This window comes from Delphinapterus leucas, chromosome 11, assembly GCF_059928025.1.
Source record: "Delphinapterus leucas isolate spDelLeu-1000000601 "Yukka" chromosome 11, BTC_Dleu_Yukka2, whole genome shotgun sequence".
Lineage (NCBI taxonomy): Eukaryota > Metazoa > Chordata > Mammalia > Artiodactyla > Monodontidae > Delphinapterus > Delphinapterus leucas.
The window spans coordinates 93,630,786-93,648,331 of NC_143139.1; the positions used below are offsets into that span (position 1 = coordinate 93,630,786).

The 17,546-nt window shown below is 54.5% G+C and overlaps 2 protein-coding genes across 3 annotated transcripts; one reads left to right on the forward strand and one right to left on the reverse strand.

The window, feature by feature from the left end:
• The first annotated feature begins 941 nt into the window (after nucleotides 1-941).
• ATF4 (activating transcription factor 4) lies at nucleotides 942-3,022 on the forward strand. Of its 2 annotated transcripts, none has more exons than XM_022596501.1 (3): nucleotides 942-1,146; nucleotides 1,702-2,019; nucleotides 2,110-3,022. In XM_022596501.1, exons 2-3 carry the CDS (start codon nucleotides 1,794-1,796, stop codon nucleotides 2,934-2,936), a joined length of 1,053 nt encoding a protein of 350 aa, XP_022452209.1. In that variant the 5' UTR covers nucleotides 942-1,146; nucleotides 1,702-1,793; the 3' UTR covers nucleotides 2,937-3,022. The 2 variants fall into 2 exon arrangements, with proteins under 2 accessions (XP_022452209.1, XP_022452211.1); XM_022596503.2 differs by having other exon boundaries at nucleotides 944-1,146; nucleotides 1,702-2,007.
• A 2,670-nt stretch (nucleotides 3,023-5,692) lies between these two features.
• RPS19BP1 (ribosomal protein S19 binding protein 1) lies at nucleotides 5,693-9,482 on the reverse strand. Its single transcript, XM_022596504.3, has 4 exons — nucleotides 9,373-9,482; nucleotides 9,082-9,210; nucleotides 6,862-6,959; nucleotides 5,693-6,465 (listed from the first exon to the last, which is right to left on the reverse strand). The coding sequence occupies exons 1-4, from the start codon at nucleotides 9,422-9,424 to the stop codon at nucleotides 6,331-6,333; spliced, it is 414 nt and encodes a 137-aa protein (XP_022452212.1). The 5' UTR covers nucleotides 9,425-9,482; the 3' UTR covers nucleotides 5,693-6,330.
• Nucleotides 9,483-17,546: the final 8,064 nt, after the last annotated feature.

Here is a 17,546-nt window from a genome sequence, read left to right on the forward strand (position 1 = left end):
AAATAGCAAACTTATATTTTAGCTAAACGGATATGTAAAAATACGATAGACTATAGGATTACGCATTTCCCCGACTCGCCTTTGATGGTAGGTGCGCATAGATCGGGTGATCTCGACTGAGGTCATCAGCCTCCCCTTTCAACTACTGAAGGGCTTGCACGTCCTCAGTATTTTGCAAGTGTTTGCGTGTGAAAACGCACACGAAATGACATTTCCTTTTGCCTAGTTTCATCTTTGGGCCTGAACCTGGTCGCTAGTTCGGAGCTTCACTGAGGACGGCAGGAAAGAAATGCAAGGGGCGGGGCCTAACGCCACTATTTGGGACGCACTGGGCCCGGGCTGCCTGGGGCAATCCTGACCGGCTGCGGGTGGGCAGGGCTGAGGAAGCCACTGCAAAGCGGCGTCACAGAGAAAACCAAGCAAACCGCGGAACCAGACGGCTGGAACCGTCGGCCGCTCCGCCCCTTCCCGCGCATATCAGCGGCCTGAGCCAGTAGAAACTCGAGATATATATGACTCACCATGTCTGACCAATCATCTTGATGCGCGCTCTCCTCCAGCATATCGCGCGAGAACTAGGAGACCTCGTACTTTACAGTAAAAACCTTTCTTGGGATGAAAGACTTCTCTCTCCGTCCTTCGTACCAACGCCGGAAATGAGTGTGGCGGATCCCTCCGCGCTCCCCGGCGGCGGACGGGAGTGACCCTTTTATCTTAAAAGCCTTGTAAAGTAGTGCGTCTTCTTCTTGAGGCCGTAAATAAAAACAATTCATTCTCTCTTCACAGCTACGCCCTAGAATTAAAAGTCGGAGATTGGAAACGATAGGGGCGTCGAATAGATGGCAATGCGTAGTTGGGAGGCGCGAGTCACGTGACCGAGGCGGAAGGATATGGTCTGTGATGCGTCCTCATAGGGGCAGAGTTTATAAAGGACCCGCGCTCGGCGTCTCGCCGCCATTTTTTCTCCTTCTGTCTACGTATGTGGTTTCTCCGTGCGAGTCCGCGCCTTTTTTTCTCCGCTCCCGCAGCGGCCGCGGCCACCATGGCGTATTAGAGGCAGCAGTGCCTGCGGCAGCATTGGCTTTTGCAGCGGCGGCAGCAGCACCAGGCTCTGCAGCGGCACCCCCCAGCGGCTTAAGCCATGGCGTAAGTACTGGGCCTGCGCTGCTCTGGCCGTGCACCCCTGGGTCGGTGAGGGGTTTCTGCCTGCTTGGGAGCGGCTGGGCGGCTTCGCGGAGGCGGGAGCGGTTTTACGAGCGCCCGGAACGCGTGGCCCCTGCTTGGGTGTCCCCAAAACGCCGGCGCCCTTGGGTCGGGAGCCCCCGGCAGCCCCGGCCCCCCGAACCCGCCGGCTTCCACCTGGTGCCCCGCGAAACGTGGCAGCAGCCAAGATGGCGGCGTGGTAGGGCGGCGGCGGCCGCCGCGTGAGTCACGGGGGGCGTGGGCGGGGCTGGGCGTCCAGAGGCGGATTTGGACGTGCGGGTGGGGCGGCTTCCTCTTCTGGCCGGTGGGGGAACGGCCGGGCGTCCATTTTGTGCAGCCTGAGGGACGCGGCGGTGACGCGATGGCCCTGGGGCCACGTGGTACCGATTCTCAACACCGAATGGAGTTCTATTTTGGCCATCTTGCCTCGTGGATGAAAAGATGAAATTCTTAGGCCAGCTGATCTTTAATGGGACTTGGTTTCTGATTTGTATTCAGGCTTTTCAAGGCATTCAGCAGCAGCGTTGCTGTAACCGACGAAGACACCTTCGAGTTAAGCACATTCCTCGATTCCACCAAAACCTCGCAACATGGCCGAGAAGAGCTTCCTGAGCAGCGAGGTGTTGGTGGTGGACTTCATGTCCCCCTTCGACCAGTCGGGTTTGGGGGCTGAAGAGAGCCTGGGTCTCCTAGATGACTACCTGGAGGTGGCCAAGCACTTCAAACCTCATGGGTTCTCTGGCGACAAGGCTAAGGCGGGCTTCTCCGAATGGCTGGCTATGGATGGGTTGGTCAGTGCCTCAGGTAACGGCAAGGGTGAGTGGGCTTCTTTTATCTGCTGGTGGGATCTGGTGACAGTCTTGTACATTTGACTCATTGGTTCCAACTCTCTCTAATTTTTTGCAGAGGATGCTTTCTCTGGGACAGATTGGATGGTGGAGAAAATGGATCTGAAGGAGTTCGATTTTAATGCTCTGTTGGGTATAGATGATCTGGAAACCATGCCAGATGAGCTTTTGGCCTCGTTGGATGACACGTGTGATCTCTTTGACCCCCTACTCCAGGAGGCTACTAAGGAGCCCCCCCAGATCGTGAACCCAATAGGCCATCTTCCAGAAAGTTTGCCAACAACTGACCAGGGTGCCCCTTTCACTTTCTTGCAGCCTCTTCCCCTCTCCCCAGGGGCCCTGTTCTCCACTCCAGATCATTCTTTTACTTTAGAGCTATGCAGTGAAGTGATGTCTGAAGAAGATAGGAAGCCAGACTCTACTGCTTACGTTATGCTGGTCCCTCAGTGCGTAAAGGAAGAGGATGCTCCCTCAGATAATGATAGTGGCGTCTGTATGAGCCCTGACTCCTATCTGGGCTCTCCCCAGCATAGCCCCCCTACCTCCAGGGGTTCTCCAAATAGAAGCCTGCTATCTCCAGGTGCCCCTGGTGGCTCTGTCCGCCCCAAGCCCTATGACCCTCCTGGAGAGAAGATGATAGCAAAAGTAAAGGGTGAGAAACTAGATAAAAAACTGAAGAAAATGGAGCAGAACAAGACAGCAGCCACTAGGTACCGCCAGAAGAAGAGGGCAGAGCAGGAGGCCCTCACTGGTGAATGTAAAGAGCTAGAAAAGAAGAATGAGGCTCTGAAAGAGAAGGCAGATTCCTTGGCCAAGGAGATCCAGTATCTGAAAGATTTAATAGAAGAGGTCCGCAAGGCAAGGGGGAAGAAGAGGAGCCCCTAGCTATAGGGTAGTCAGGGGGTGTGCTTGTACATAGGAGGCTAGTGCTGAAGCTGTGTGTTTTAATAAATTATTTTGTAGTGAAAGTACTTCTGCAGACTGCTGTGTCTGGTTTCTTGCCTCTGGTAAAGAGCCCAGTCAATCCCCAGAAGCAGCATTTTGCTTTGGGGTTGGCTATCGGGACTTGGAATTAAAGCCCAGAGTGAGATTTTTTTGTTGTTGTTCTGACACTGTTGGGCTGTATGTCAGGGTCATTGATGACCAGTTGGACCCCTGAGACAGGGAGTTGGGCTAGATACCCCCTAGTAGGTGGCTGGGTGATTTCCCCAGAACCGAAAACTGTTTGACTCGATGTTAACCACCCTTGGATGCGAGTGAGGCTGGGGAATTTTATTAAGGAGCAGGGTGGCAGAGAAGTGGAGCCTGGGCTCCACCTGTTCCCGCGTGATTGTTGCTTTGTGCCAACATTAAGTACCCAGATAAGGCCCCGAAGTCTTTGAGCTGGGCACAAGGGGTTTAGGTTTCACTGAGAAGCTGCTGCAGTTCTGTAGAGGCCTTCCCAGAAGGGTCTATTCAGGGAAAGAAGGCTTCTCAGTTTTTGCTGGAACAAATGGAAGAGCAGGGTGGCTGCTTCCCTGGCTGGCACCTTCAGCGAGCTGGAAAGCCTGCCATCCCTGATGTCGGGATGGAAGGGCACTGCAGTCCTGGCAGGTGAGTTATTGCAAGATAAGGGAGACGTCATCTTCTGTTGAGTACAGGAGTCAGCCCAGCCGGCGCAGGTTTCTTCTCTCCTTGGGTCCTTCAGGGCCTGCTGAGGGAGGGCCATTTTTCCATTGTGAAAGACAGTGTAGACGAGTGGCTGGGATGAGGGTGATGCAAATGGGGCACCAGGCACACAGGTCCTACAGCAGAGGGTATTTGGAGGAGTTGTAGAGCCTGTTTGAACCCAGGGTTATGGGTGTTTGCCTGTTTTGCCTGCTGTGGTGGGGCTGATATTTCCCTGACCTTCTTGATGCCTAACAGAGGGTAATGTGGGAGAAGTGATGGTGGTGGCCCAGATGGGAATGCTTCCCCAAGGCACCAAGGGAGGTGTCACATGTGGACCTTGGACCTGGTGATCTTCGAGGTCTTAACTGCCCTGAGCTGGGCTTCGAAGGACAGGGAAAGTTGTGGATGTAGAATGGGGAGAGCACCCTGAGAAAAAGCATTGGAGGAATGGGCACACGGTCCCACCCACCTCTCTAAGAGGGCTCCCTGGCCCCAGCTGTGTTAGATGGCACCTGATGGGGATCCGCCCAGCTCCTGCAGGAACTGTTAAGCCTCATACACACACACCCTGACTGAGGTCCCACGTGGCAGTCCTGCCCTCCTGGGTCTCCAGGCAAATGTGTCAGCTCCTCCAAACCACCAGTGATAGAGCCGCTCCATCAGGGAAGGCCTCTTCCTCCCAGCCCTCAATGTGGCACCACAGTGTCCTCTCACTTGGTTCCTGTCCCTTTCCCAAAAGATGGTCAGTCACCCGGTCCGCGGCTCATGGTCAGCACCCCCATGTGTGGCTTTTGCACCGGCACCCCTCCCCAGGGCCCCCACCCGCTGCCTTCTCACCACCTGCAACGGAGCAGTCCAGGGTGACTTAACAGCAGATTGAGGGGCCCCGCCCCGACCCATAGGACCAGTGTCTCTGGTGAACGCTAACATCAGTCATGCCTTGGGGTCACGGACACACACCCACTGGTGCTACTCGGCACAAACATTAAGACTTACTGGAAACTCACAGAGAAGCGCAGGACCCCTGCTCTCACCCTCCCGCAGAGGCAGGCCCCTCATTCTACACCTGGGGAGGGGGCAGGAACCTGTTCGTGATGACATAACAGCAGGTGCGTGCCCGTTAGAAAGGGGCCCTGGTCAGCCGGCTCTTCAGAAAACTGGTGAGAGAAAGCGAGAAGCTGAGGCTGCTGCTTGCTAAGCTGCTTAAAAGAGGAAAGAGCCTCCAAGGACACCGGAGTGTCTCTCCTCACAGGGGTCAGTGAAGCTCAGCAGGCAGGAGGAGAGCTTGGGAAAACACCCCCTCTCTCCCTTCTTGGAACAAGCCATCTGAGGATGGTGGCGCAATACCGGTTTGGAGTCACGACACCTCTTCTGCCCACCTTGACTTCCTGGATGGCTGGTCTGCTTCCTACTCTCGGAGGCCACCTGCACTGCAGACAGGACAGGCGCCAACTCTGCCTCAGGCAATTCTGTGGTCCCCTCCTGTCCCCACTTGGGATGGAAACCTGGATAGCAACCAGGAACAGCCCTGCTGGGGTCTGGCTGTGTGAGGGGTAAAACTTTCCCTCTTCTTGCACAGAAGAACCCACGGCAGGGTCCCTTCAGAAGTCCTCTACCAGACAACACGTGTCCCAAGGAGCCTTTAGGTGTGCGGGGGGTGGCACTAGGTGAGCCAGACGGAGCAGCCTGGAGGCCTCCAGGGCCCCCTCCCCAGAAGGGACCCCTGGGCTTCTAGGACTTGTCATCAGTGCCACACTGAAGACCCAGCTGGGCACCACCACCCGCTCACTCAGGCATCTGCTCAACAGCACCTGCCCTGCGCTGCCCCCTCCGGACGCGGCCCAGCCTCCACCTTCCCCTGGTGGTGCAGCTCTGGGCCCAGCACCACCCTTCTGCTCGGCAGACCTGCGCGTAAAACCCTGTTTCTTGAGCTCACCTCCTGAGTCGCCCCACTAGTCCCCACCTCCTGTGACAGAAGTAAGAGAAACAAAAAGTGGCCTTTCATCCCGCACCCCCCCCCCAAAAAAAACACACAAGGGCACAAGCCCTGGGCACTGGGCTGAGGCAGCCATGCTCCCTCCCTCAGCTTCCTCAAGAGCTGCCTTCTCAGCTGGGGCTGCCACCCCAGGGAGAGGAGGCCTGCAGGGTCTGCGGATGGGTGAACTGCTCTCTGGTGGTGCCTGCGCCGGGGCTGGGCTGCAGGACTTCTGACCTGGAGCCCTAAGAACCAGCTGGGAGGTGGGGGAGGGAGGGAAGGCTCCTCGGTGCCAGAGGAGGCGGGAGACACCCTGTTAGAGCAGCACACACAGCCCCTGGGCCACGTTTATTAGAACCTGGAAGCCCACCCAGCGGCCCTCGTCCTATCAGAGGTGTGGTCCCCAAGGGCCCAGTGACAGGCCTCTCCACAGCAAACAGCCCCGAGGCCCTCCCTGGGCCAAAGCAGACAAAACAGTCCAATGTGTTCCTTTCCAGCAGGCAGGTGGCACCTCCCGAGCCTGCAGATGTCAGTTCGGGTCTGAGCGAAGGTCCTCCCCTGGGCTTCCAGCTCGCCAGCTCCGTGCCAGCCTCCACTCCACGGCTTTCCTGAGCCAGGCTGAGAGGTCCGAGGCGGCTGTGCCCTCCCGGGAGCCTAACTGCCGAAGTACTCCTGCTGGAACTTCTGGAAGTCTTCCTCGGTGAACACGGTGCCCTCGGCCTTCTTCTTCTTCTTAGTCTTGCCCGCAGGCCGGTCACAGGCCTTGCGGCCCCGGTCCTGGCGCACAATCTTGGGGGGGGTGGTGAGAGTCAGGAGCCCTGGGTGGGGACTCCCAGCCACTTGCAGCCAAACATCCTGGTGCAGCTGACCAAGGGCCACCCTCTCACCTGGCCCTCACACCGTCCCGGGAGGCAGGGCATGTGGTTTCCATTTACAGAGGAGCCAGCGGAGGCCCACAGGGGTCCCAGGGGAGCAAGGCCAGGCCCAGCCTCCCACCTTCCCCACACTGCTCTCGGCCCTCCAGGGGGAGGCCCCTCACAGCACAGCGGGGTGTCCAGCTCTTAGGGGCCTGGAGGGGGCTCCACCCTCCAGCCTATGCTCAGGGCTGAGACTCTCACAGATACCAGGAACAGCCTCAGTTCTCACCCCGCAGGTTCCTTCCCACAACCCATCCCCCTGACGAACCTGCTGGGTGACGGATTCGGCCACTGTGCTTCTTGCACTAGTCATAAACCTCAGGTTTACTCCAAGGTAACCTCGACGCTCTCGCTTCTGGAACTCAGCTGTGGATGGCAGGCAGGGTGGCATCATTTCAGATTCACTCCCTGGAAGCCTTCTGGGTCCCTTCCTGACATCTCCCCACTCCACTCCCACCTCCCATGGCCCTGCCAAAGGCCCCGTTGTCCCTTCCCCAGGTTGCTGCAACAGCCTGGGCTCTTCTGTCAAAACCACACTCCACACAGATCCTGCTCAAAGTCCCCCTTGGTTCCACCTGCTCAAGTGATTTACTCAACAAAGGTGGCCTGGGCACTTACTCTGTGTGTGTCAGCCACTGTTCTAGGTGCAAGAGCACAGAGCAGGAAACAGAACAGACAAAAAGTCCTGCCCTCATGGAACTTCCATTCCGTGGGAAGAGAGATGGTACACAAGGTAAACGGTATTTCAGAGGGTGATCATTTTATGGAGAAAAAGAGAATAGTAAACAGAAATGAGAGATGCCGGGGGGAGGGTTGCAATTCCAAACAGGAGGCTCTGAGAAGGCCTCACTGAAATGAATTCTGAGCAAAGACTGGAGGGAGAGAGTGTGACACTGTGGGAGAAGAGCATTCTGGGTAGAGGGAACAGCCAGTGCAAAGGCTCTGAAGCAGAAGTGTGACTAATGTGCTTGAAGAACAGAAAGTGGTTGGACAGAGAGGGGAGAAGCCGAGGAGACGAAGCTGGAAGGAGCAGATCATGTGGGGCCTCAGCAGGCACCGACAGACTCAGGCTGTCACCCTGGTGGGTGCAGGGCAGAGGAGAGACAGGTCTGACTCAGGATTTTACGGGATCACTTCGGCAGCTATGGTGAGAACAAGATTACTGGGGGAGGGGGCAGTGGAAGGGAGACCAGTTAGGAGGCTTCTGCAATAATCCAGGCAAGAGATGGTGTGTAGCTCAGACCAAGGTGGCAGCCACAGAGGTGTTCTTTAGGTTGGCCACTGAGGTTTGAGAGAGTCCCCTCAGCCCTCAGTCATGTGCCATGACAGGGTGGTGGGGCGGGGGCTGGGATGGAGGAGTGACCTCCCTCGGGCCCCTTGTGTGCCTGTTCCACACCAGCACCACTGTGGCTCAACCCAGGCTCACTTTCCTGCCTCCACACTTTTGCTCATGCTGTATTTCCTCGGAATTCATAGTTCTTTTAACAAACAACTTGAACACCTTTTATGCACGAGGCCCTGGGGATTCAAAGACACACTAGGAGCTCACCAAGTCCTGCCACAGGTCAAAAACACCCTGCATTCCTGCCCACTCCAGCTCCTCAAGTCTGTAGGTGTCGTTAAGTGGCACCACATCCCCCAAGACATTCCGTACTCGCTGACTCCCTCTTCCTCCATCCTCACAGCCAATTCACCACTGACGCCATCAATGCCCCCTCCTCACCGCATGTTCCACCTGCACAATTCTCTTATCTCCGCACCATCACCACTGCCCAGACCATAGCATCTTGAAGCAGTAGGTGGGATCAGGGCTCTGGAGACAATCTGCCTGGTTTCTACCTGTACTATCTGGGCAGGTACTATCTGTTTCTGCTTCTGTAAAATGGAGGTAGTGATAGTGCCGACCTCACAGGGTTGCTGGGAGCAATTACATGAGCAAACATTTGTACGAGGCTTAGAACAGCACCTGGCACACGGAGTATTAATTTAATGCTCCGTCTCTGACCCTCGTTCCCTGTATGTCACTTTGACCAGGCTTCTTTTTTTTTTCAAGATTTCAAAGGCAATAAACTTCTTTCTGACTCCGCATATGCCTTTCTCCCTAGAATACTCTTCCCCCGGTTCACTCGTATACTTCCATCGGGTCTGGGCTTAACTGTTGCTTCCTCAGAGAAGCCCGATTTGGCCTTTCATTCTAAGTCCCTCTCAGAGCACCGCAGTCTTGATGCATAGACCCCATCACAGCAACCATACGCTGATTTTGAAACTCTTCGATGCTTCTCTCCCTACTAGGGCTGTAGACCTTGAAGGCCGGGACAATGTGATTCGTTCACCTCCGTGTTCCCAGGGTCCCGCCCCGCGCCCGTCGCACAGCAGGTATTCTAGAAACTCCTGGGTAACATTTCAAGCCCTCACTCTAGCGCCCCTTCCTCCCCGGCACCGCCCCCCGACCCCGGGAGCAGCGCGTCCAGCCCCTTCCCGAGCTCACCCAGCGCCGATTTGGGCACCTTTCCCTTGGCCGAGTTCCGCAGTTTCTGGGCCTGGGCCGCCTTTGCCTTCCGCGTCCGCTTCATCGGAGCCTCGCTCGTCTTGGTTTGGCCTGGCGCGTCCCTGGGGGCTGTAGGGGAAGAGAGGAACCGACTCGGTTCGGAGGGCGCTCAGGGTTCCCATCCCACCGAGGCTAAGCCCGGTCTGGATCGTTCGCACCCTCGGGGCTCCTGCCCCCAGCCCCTGCCGCCTTCCCGCCCAGGCTGGACGTCTCTGGGAAGAAGCTCCTCACCCTCAGGCACCCCCAAAAGCTCCAAACCTCGCCGCAGCAAGGAAACCGACATAGCGGTGTTTAGCTCCGCCCACACGCCTCAACTACTTCCGCCTTGGCCGCCCTTGTCGTTTCGGTGGAAACGCGAGCTAGAACAAAAGGTTCCGCAGTGGGCGGGCGGAAGTGCCCACCTTCCTTAGGACGCAGGCGTTAGGTTTACCACTGGGCGGGATCTGGAGGCGGGGCCAACGCGCCGAAGGACGCATTTGTCGTCCAATCGCAACCCCACCGACCCTTTGGGAGCCAGGCCCCGCCTTCTCCCGGAAGCCGTCCACCGCTAGCCCAGCCTGGTGGGTCAATCCTATCGCGTCAGGCGTCTCCGTAGTGGGCGAGGCCGGGCTCGGGACGGAATGTTAGTATTCTCAATTTTTACGAAAAAGGGGAATGTATTTTTGGAAGTATTATACTTCAGAGCAACATATCGCACAGATCTAGTTCGGCATGAGAATCCAGCTATCTTCCATTAAGAGACATTTGCAAAAATGCAAAACAATATCAGTGTTTTCCCACTATTTTGTTTTGTTTTCATTAAAATATGTCACTTATGTTAATATGTGGGCTTGTTATTGTTGTTTTAAATGAATTAATACGTATTTTTTAAATTCTGTTTTAGTTTCTAACATGGTAACTCTTGTTAGATAGTTACACATACAAAAGCTCTTTGGGATCCTGAATTTTTTTAAGAGTAAAGAGTTCTTAGACAAAATAGTTTGAGAACTTCTGGCTTAGAAATTAGTACTCTTCTTGCTGTGGGGAGGAAACCTGTCTTGTTCACTGCTCCATCTGCAGCTCCTAGCCCAATACTTGGCATGCAGAAGGCACTCAATAAATCAGTGGTGAATGAGGGGGAACCACTGAATTCACCGTACAAACATGTTCTGAGATCCTTTTGTATACATGACACTGTAGAGTGTAGGACATGGAGGTGACTCAGTTGGTCCTTTGTGAATGAACCTCACTAACCTCCATCAGCTAGTCCAGGAGGGAAAAACCTAAACAGATGTTAATAATAACAAACACTGCGTCAAGGTGCTGTCTTAAGTGTTTTGCATTTGTTAACTCACTTATACCACCACTGCCCTCCCCTCCTCTGGAGCAGGAACAACTGCTTTCCCCATTTTACAAATGAGGAAAGGGGCACAGAGAGGCCAAGGAACCTGTCCAGGTCACAAGGTGGTGTCAGAGCTGGGAATCAAGACAGACAGCCCGGCCTGAGCAGTTATGCACTGCTCCCCAGTGCCACCCACCCAGGAGAGCATTGCAGGGGCGCTGGGTGGGAGTCAGGAGGACTCTGGAGGAGAAGAGGAGCTGGCCATGTGGGAGGGGAGTATCTCAGGCAGGAGGATCCTGTAGTGAGGGGATGTCCCTTGGGACAGGAGTGGCCCCAGAGGAGCAAGGAGGGCTGCATGGTTTCATTGGCATCAGGCTCCACGGATTTGCCCTGAGGGTTGTGGGTCCCCTGGAGCTCAGTGATGCTGTCAGACAGGCTCTTTTTCTCCTGCTTCTGAAATAGCCAGATTGTTTTTTAATTTCTTTTATTATCTTCATTTATTGTTTTATTTTAATTTTTTTTTTTTTTTTTTGGCACCGAGTCCTAGATGTGGCAGGAGGGCTCCTTAGTTGTGGCATGCGAACTCTTAGTTGTGGTATGCATGTGGGATCTAGTTCCCTGAGCAGGGATCAAACCTGGGCCCCCTGAACGAGGAGCATGGAGTCTTAACCACTGCCCACAAGGGAAGTCCCACTCATTTATTGTTTATTGACTGTTTCCTCACCCATTCTCCACTGTAAACTCTACAAAGGCAGGGATCTTTCTTTGTTCACTAGCGCCTGGAACAGAGCCTGGCATACAGTAAGGGCTCCATAAATGCACGAATCAGATAGATGAAGACAGAGATGTCCAGGTGGGATGAGTGAGTCTGCCCCTCAGGAGGGCAAAGGACCAAACTCCACCGTACCTCTTTCTCCTCCCGACCTGGGGTGGTCAGAACACGGTCCCCAGGGTGGAGGGACATTTTGTGTTCCAATGTCCCAGCGAAGCCGTAGATTCCTGCAGCGTCTCTGCCAGACTCTGGAGGGGCCGAGCGGCCACTCTGGCCACTAGGTGGCGCCGCAGGACAGCTTTCTCGCGCGGCGCGGCACCGCGATCTGGTCCGCCGCCGTCCAGGCTGGGGTGTCCGAGAGTGGGGTCTGGACGCCCCTCGACGTCAGCTGGCTCTTTGCGGCCAGCCCTGCGTGGCCCTGGCTTCCGGCTGTCCCTGCCCCGCGGCCTTCCAAGACTGAATGGGGAAGCTGAGGCAGAACCACCAGGCTGGGCTGCCCAGCGGGGACATGAGGCTTTCTTCCGGAAAGGTGTGCACATGACAGCTGGGCACTCACTCGCTCAATCCCTTAATAGACAGTGCCTCAGTTTGTTCATCTGTTAAATGGGACTTAGCTCCGTAATAGAGTGGGTGTGAGGAGCAAGTAAGTTAATACGGGTAAAGCTCTTATTACCCGAATAGGGACTGGGTGGGTCAGTGATGTTACAGACGGGTCTGCCCCACTCTGAGCAAGAAAGAGGTGCCCGCATATGGGCACCTAAGAAGTGCCAGGCCTGTCTTGGACCCCTGATGGGACAGGCTCTGAAAGGGCAGCTCCCTCCTGCTCTGTCCCTGTCCCTGTGGGGGGTGGAGGGCGGGAGTCGTGAGGTCTTACAGGTGGGTTCCTGTCCTGGTTGCCTGGCTTCAGGGTGCTTTCCTGCCCTCAGCCTGTTTCCTCATCTACACGTGGAAACGCTGGGCCCTGGCCCTTCTCTGGATGCCCCTCGGTGCCCGCTCAGCCCAGGCCCTTGGCCACACAGAAGAAGCATCACAGTGAGGTGGCCACCTCCCTAGCCTCTGTCGCCCGCGTGCCCCATCCCGGTCTCCTTCCTGGCCTTTCTGGAACCAACTTAACCTCACTAGGCCTTGGTGGGGGGAACCCCAAGGCTCAGAGGGAGGTAGGGTCTTCTGCAGGGTCACGGGGTATTTCAAGAGCAGAGGGAAAACTAGAACCCAGGTCTCTGAGTCCTGAGCAATAGCGTGGGTGAGCATATGTGTGTGACCTTTTGAATTGTGTGTTGGGGGGGGACACCTGGGATCTTGTAATTTGCTTTTGCCTCCCCATCTTTCTGTGTGTCTCTGTCTCCTTATCTCTGACTCTTTCCTTCTCTGCCGCAGTCACCACCACCCCTCCCCACAAGTTCCTGGCCTTTCTCTACCTTCAAATTGAAAACCCAAATGGAATTTCCAATTGCCTCTTCTGACCGGTGACTGCCTGGCCCTCTCCCTTCTCTCTGCTGCCTGGCCCTGCGTTACTTCCAAGGCCCCTCTCCCTCCCTCCCTCTCACTTCCTACTCCCGCCATCAGTGGCTTTGAAGTGTGTTCACAAGAGCTCTCAAGAGAAAATCCATTTCTGTGCTGTCTGGTTCTAAATGGGCGAGGAATGGGCTCCTTTCGGCCTCTGGTTTCATCACATCCCTCTCAGGGTCTCTGGAGCTTTCTTTTCTGAGAGGTCTCATTTCCTCCTGCCCAGGCTGTCACCAGGCAATCACTCCTGCTCAGTCCTCCCGGGTGGGGGAGGGCACCGTGGGCAGAGGGAAGGGTTGGGAGATGGGCAGGGCTGGGGGAACCCCCAGGGGGCTGGGACTGATGCAGATGCTCTGGGCTTCCCAGCCTGCGCTCACACAGCTGTGTACCCCAAAGCGGGCCACCTTCTTTCTCCAGACCTGTCTCCTCCTCTGTGAATTGGGCTTTGAGAAATATTGTCCAGCCCTCCTCCCATGGCTGAGGGTGGTGGTGACCCAGAGCTCCTGGCTCCGGGGTCCTGAGGTCTGGAGGGAGCACGCGTTCTGGAGCCAGCCTGTGTAAGTTCCGATTCTGGCTTTTTCATTCACTCGCTGTGTGACTTTGGGCAAGTCACATAACCTCTCTGTGCCTTGGTTTCCTCATCTGTATGTTGATTATAATAACGGTCCCTACCTTGCAGGGTGGCTGTGAGGATTGAGTACAAAGTATATACTTGGAACAGCACGTTGGACACAGAGTAAGCACTATATGTTTGAAAATAAAGGATTGCCATGTGGGCCAGCAGTGTGCCCGTGGGACCCGTGTCCACGTTTGTGAGTGTGACCTGCACATGTATGTAGCTGCTGGACCTCCAGCAGTAATGCTCCAGAGCCTGGAGTGAGCGGGTCTGTGTTCAAATGTAGCCTTTGCCACCTACCAGCTGTGTGACCCGGGGAAGGGCTCTTGTGGGCGCTGGTGGTGTCTCCCTCAGGGGTGTGTGGAGGGGGAGGGTGCAGTGGGAGTTTGCATGGCATGTTCTCATCACCAGGCCTGGCACTTAATCTTCTATTCACTCAGTAAACACCTGCTGAGGCCACACTAGGAGCCAAGCCATGTGCAGGGAAGTGGATTTTAGGTGAACGAGGGATCTGGGTCCTGTGCTGCTCACACACTCGTGTTACACTCTCAGCAGGTGTGAGCCTTTTCTGCCTCTTGAGGGCCTGTGTTTGTGACCCCAGGGTTTGTGGAGTTTAGGGTGGTGCGCATAGACACTCCCCAGGGACAGCAGCCCGTCTGGGGGTGTCCAGGCAGAGTCAGAGTAGCTTCCTTTCAACGATTTGAAAAGACAAAATTGCTGGCATGACTGATTTTAAGAACTTAATAAAGACACAGGAAGAAGCTGCTAGAAATTCTCCACGGAGGTCTGGGGTCAGATAGTGACTCTGGGTGGGGGGTCAAGGGTAGAATATTTTTAAGGGCTCAATGCTGACCAGCCAAGGGCACAGCTCTGCCACTAAGCTGCTGTGTGACCGTGGCACATCCCTTGGGCCTCAGTTCCCCCTGGGGTGAGATGGGAGGAGTCCCCCAGCCCTGCCAGGCCCCCAGGGCCACCGAGAGGTTGTGAGATTACAGGGAGAGGAAGGGTGAGCTTGGAAGAGTTAGGGGAGGACTTGAGGGGCCCTCAGCAAGCCAACAACCCCGCCTCCAGCCAGCTCTTGCTCTGAGACCTCACCGCCACGGAGGGGGTCAATTTGGGAGTCCTTGGGCAGAGCAGACCTTGGGGACTTGTCCTCGCTGTGAGATCCTGAATAAGCCCCTTCTCTGCTCGGGGCCTCAGGGTCCCCATCTGGGCAGTGGGGACAGACGCCAGGAGTATAGCGGTTGTGAAAGTGTCAGAATAGGGCTCTGGGTGGAGCAGAGGGTGAGTAGTCGGAGGGGGGGTTCTGGCTCCCCAGGGACTGGGAAGGATTCGGTCCCTTCCAGCCTCAGCTTTTAAATTCTAATTACATCTCCATTAAAATGCAAATTTCCAACAAACACCCGGAATGGAGGCCCTGTTGTCATGGCAACTGGAGTCTGAGGTTGGGGAGAGGGGAGCTGGTCTCCATCTCCTGAACCTTCCTGACCAAGCTGGGGCCTGCCTGGGAACCCCACTCCTCCCCCTCTCAGAACTCTGAGCATTTCATCCACAGCTTGGGGGTCTCCTGCCCTGAGGCTCGGTCTTTAGGGGAAGCTGGGTAACATTGCTGAAGTCATTTCCCTTCTTGGCCTCAGTATCTCCATTTGCGAATTGGGGATATAGGCCTCTCTCGCAGGGTCATCCTGGGGATTCAGTGATTTAATGTGTAGGACGTCAGGGAAGGGGGCATCTGCCCTCCAGATGCAGTTCCAGGGTACTTGATGAAGCCATGGCCTGGACCCCTCCCCATGAAGAATAAGGTGTCTCTTGCCCTGGAGTTCTAGCCTCTGCTCCATCCCTTAACCAAGAGCCAAAAGAGTGAGAGTGACCTTCAAGTCCTGTGTACGCTCAGTTCTTCAGGTTGGAGCTTCCCTTACACTAATACTGTAGCCATTTGACTCTTTTTTTTTTTTAAAACATCTTTTTTGGAGTATAATTGCTTTACAATGGTGTGTTAGTTTCTGCTTTATAACAAAGTGAATCAGCTATACATATACATATATCCCCATATCTCCTCCCTCTTGCATCCCCCTCCGTCCCTCCCTATCCCATCCCTCTAGGTGGTCACAAAGCACCAGCTGATCTCCCTGTGCTATGCGGCTGCTTCCCACTAGCTATCTATTTCACGTTTGGTAGTGTATATATGTCCCTGCCACTCTCTCACTTCATCCCAGCTTACCCTTTCCCCTCCCCGTGTCCTCTATGTCTGCATCTTTATTCTTGTCCTGCCCAGAACCTTTTTTTCCAGTTTTTTTAAGATTCCATACATATGTGTTAGCACACGGTATTTGTTTTTATCTTTCTGACTTACTTCACTCTGTAGGACAGACTCTAGGTCCATCCACCTCGCTACAAATAACTGAATTTCGTTCCATTTTATGGCTGAGTAATATTCCATTGTGTATGTGTGCCACATCTTCCTTATCCATTCATCTGTCGACAGACACTTAGGTTGCTTCCATGTCCTTAGCCATTTGACTTTATGCTGTTCTTTCCTTGCAAGGGGGACATGGGTGCCTAAAAAGTGGTGGTGGGATCTCTCTATCCCCAGTGGATCTGAAAACAAGGGAGGATAAACAGAAAGAGCTTTGGGAAGGGAAAAGAGCGCTGGCCAAAGAAGCAGGAAGGGATGCCTATATGGAGAGAGAAGTTGTTTCTCTTTTTGCCTCTGTTGCTAGGAAGCTCCGCTTGGATAGCATTATTACTGTGCTGTAGTAATAAAGGTAACTGACTACATCATTGTATTACATTACTGTATTGTTCAACTGTAATGTGTCCATCTCAACTTTCTAATATATCTGGCTCATTCCTGTTCCCTAAATGATTTCTAATCTTTTATTTCACTTTCTAAGAAATCCTCTTTAGAAATAGCTGAGAGTATAAATGACAAATTAACAATTATGACAGCGAGAGAAAGGATGAGCACGGGCTGTTCTGTGCAAACCTTTCAGCCCCTGAACTTCTGGGTGATTGTGGCCTTATGCTAAGTGCTGGGAGGGGAAGACAGGGGTGGGGAGTAACGGCTGCAAAATGCAACTGATGGTTGATTTTGAGCTCTTGATGCTAAAGTGGTAAGATTACATCCCTGCAAGAACAAGGGTGGGGCTCTAGGGGCTGGTCTTGGAGGGGCCAGATATTGAACAAGACAGGGGCTCCGTTCTCAGAAGTGGCCAGAGAATGTGCATTAACTCTCTTACCAATCATGACTGGACAGTGCTGGTGCTTACATCAGCTCCCCTACCTCTACCGCTGCTTCCTCTGCAGTTAGGTAGGGTAGGAAATTAGTTCTGGCTGCTGGAGTGTTGGTGGAGGGGATGATGCCACTCTGGGCCTGGCCTGGCCCTTGAAAGCATCCCTTGCAAGCTTCAGCTCATGTTTCTTGCTACCATGACCTTGGTACGTTATACTGTGGATGGCAGAGGATGGTCCAGTTGAACTGTGACACAGATAAGCAATAAACTCTTTTTTTTAAAAAAATAAATTTATTTATTTATTTATGGCTGCGTTGGGTCTTCATTGCTGCATGTGGGCTTTCTCTAGTTGCGGTGAGCAGGGGCTACTCTTCATTGCGGTGTGGAGGCTTCTCACTGCGGTGGCTTCTCTTGTTGCGGAGCATGGGTTCTAGGCGCGCGGGCTTCAGTAGTTGTGGCGCGTGGGCTCAGTAGTTGTGGCGCATGGGCTTAGCTGCTGCTTGGCATGTGGGATCTTCCCGGACCAGGGCTCGAACCCGTGTCGCCTGCATTGGCAGGCCGATTCTTAACCACTGCACCACCAGGGAAGCCCAAGCAATAAACTTTTGTTGTTATAGTTTTTATAGCTCTGAGATTTCAGGATCGATTTGTTACCACAGCACAGCACATCCTGACTAATACACCTCCCAGTTTCCCTCCTGGCAGTCCCCAGGAGCCTCCAGGAGGTCAGGCTGGGGGTCTGGAATGACCTGTGTCATGTGAAGTTTATGAACAGAGGCAGAACGAGGAGGCTTTGTCATGGCTTCAGGGTCCTGTGTCTGCTCGGTGGTGAAAACCCTGGTCCCCTGCAGGTGCAGGCTTCAAGGATGCAGAGGACGAAGAAGCCTGGAGCTGGAGCTTCAGGCCTGGGGGTGTACTGAGACTTTGGCCAGGCCTCTGGGACTTCCTCAACCACAG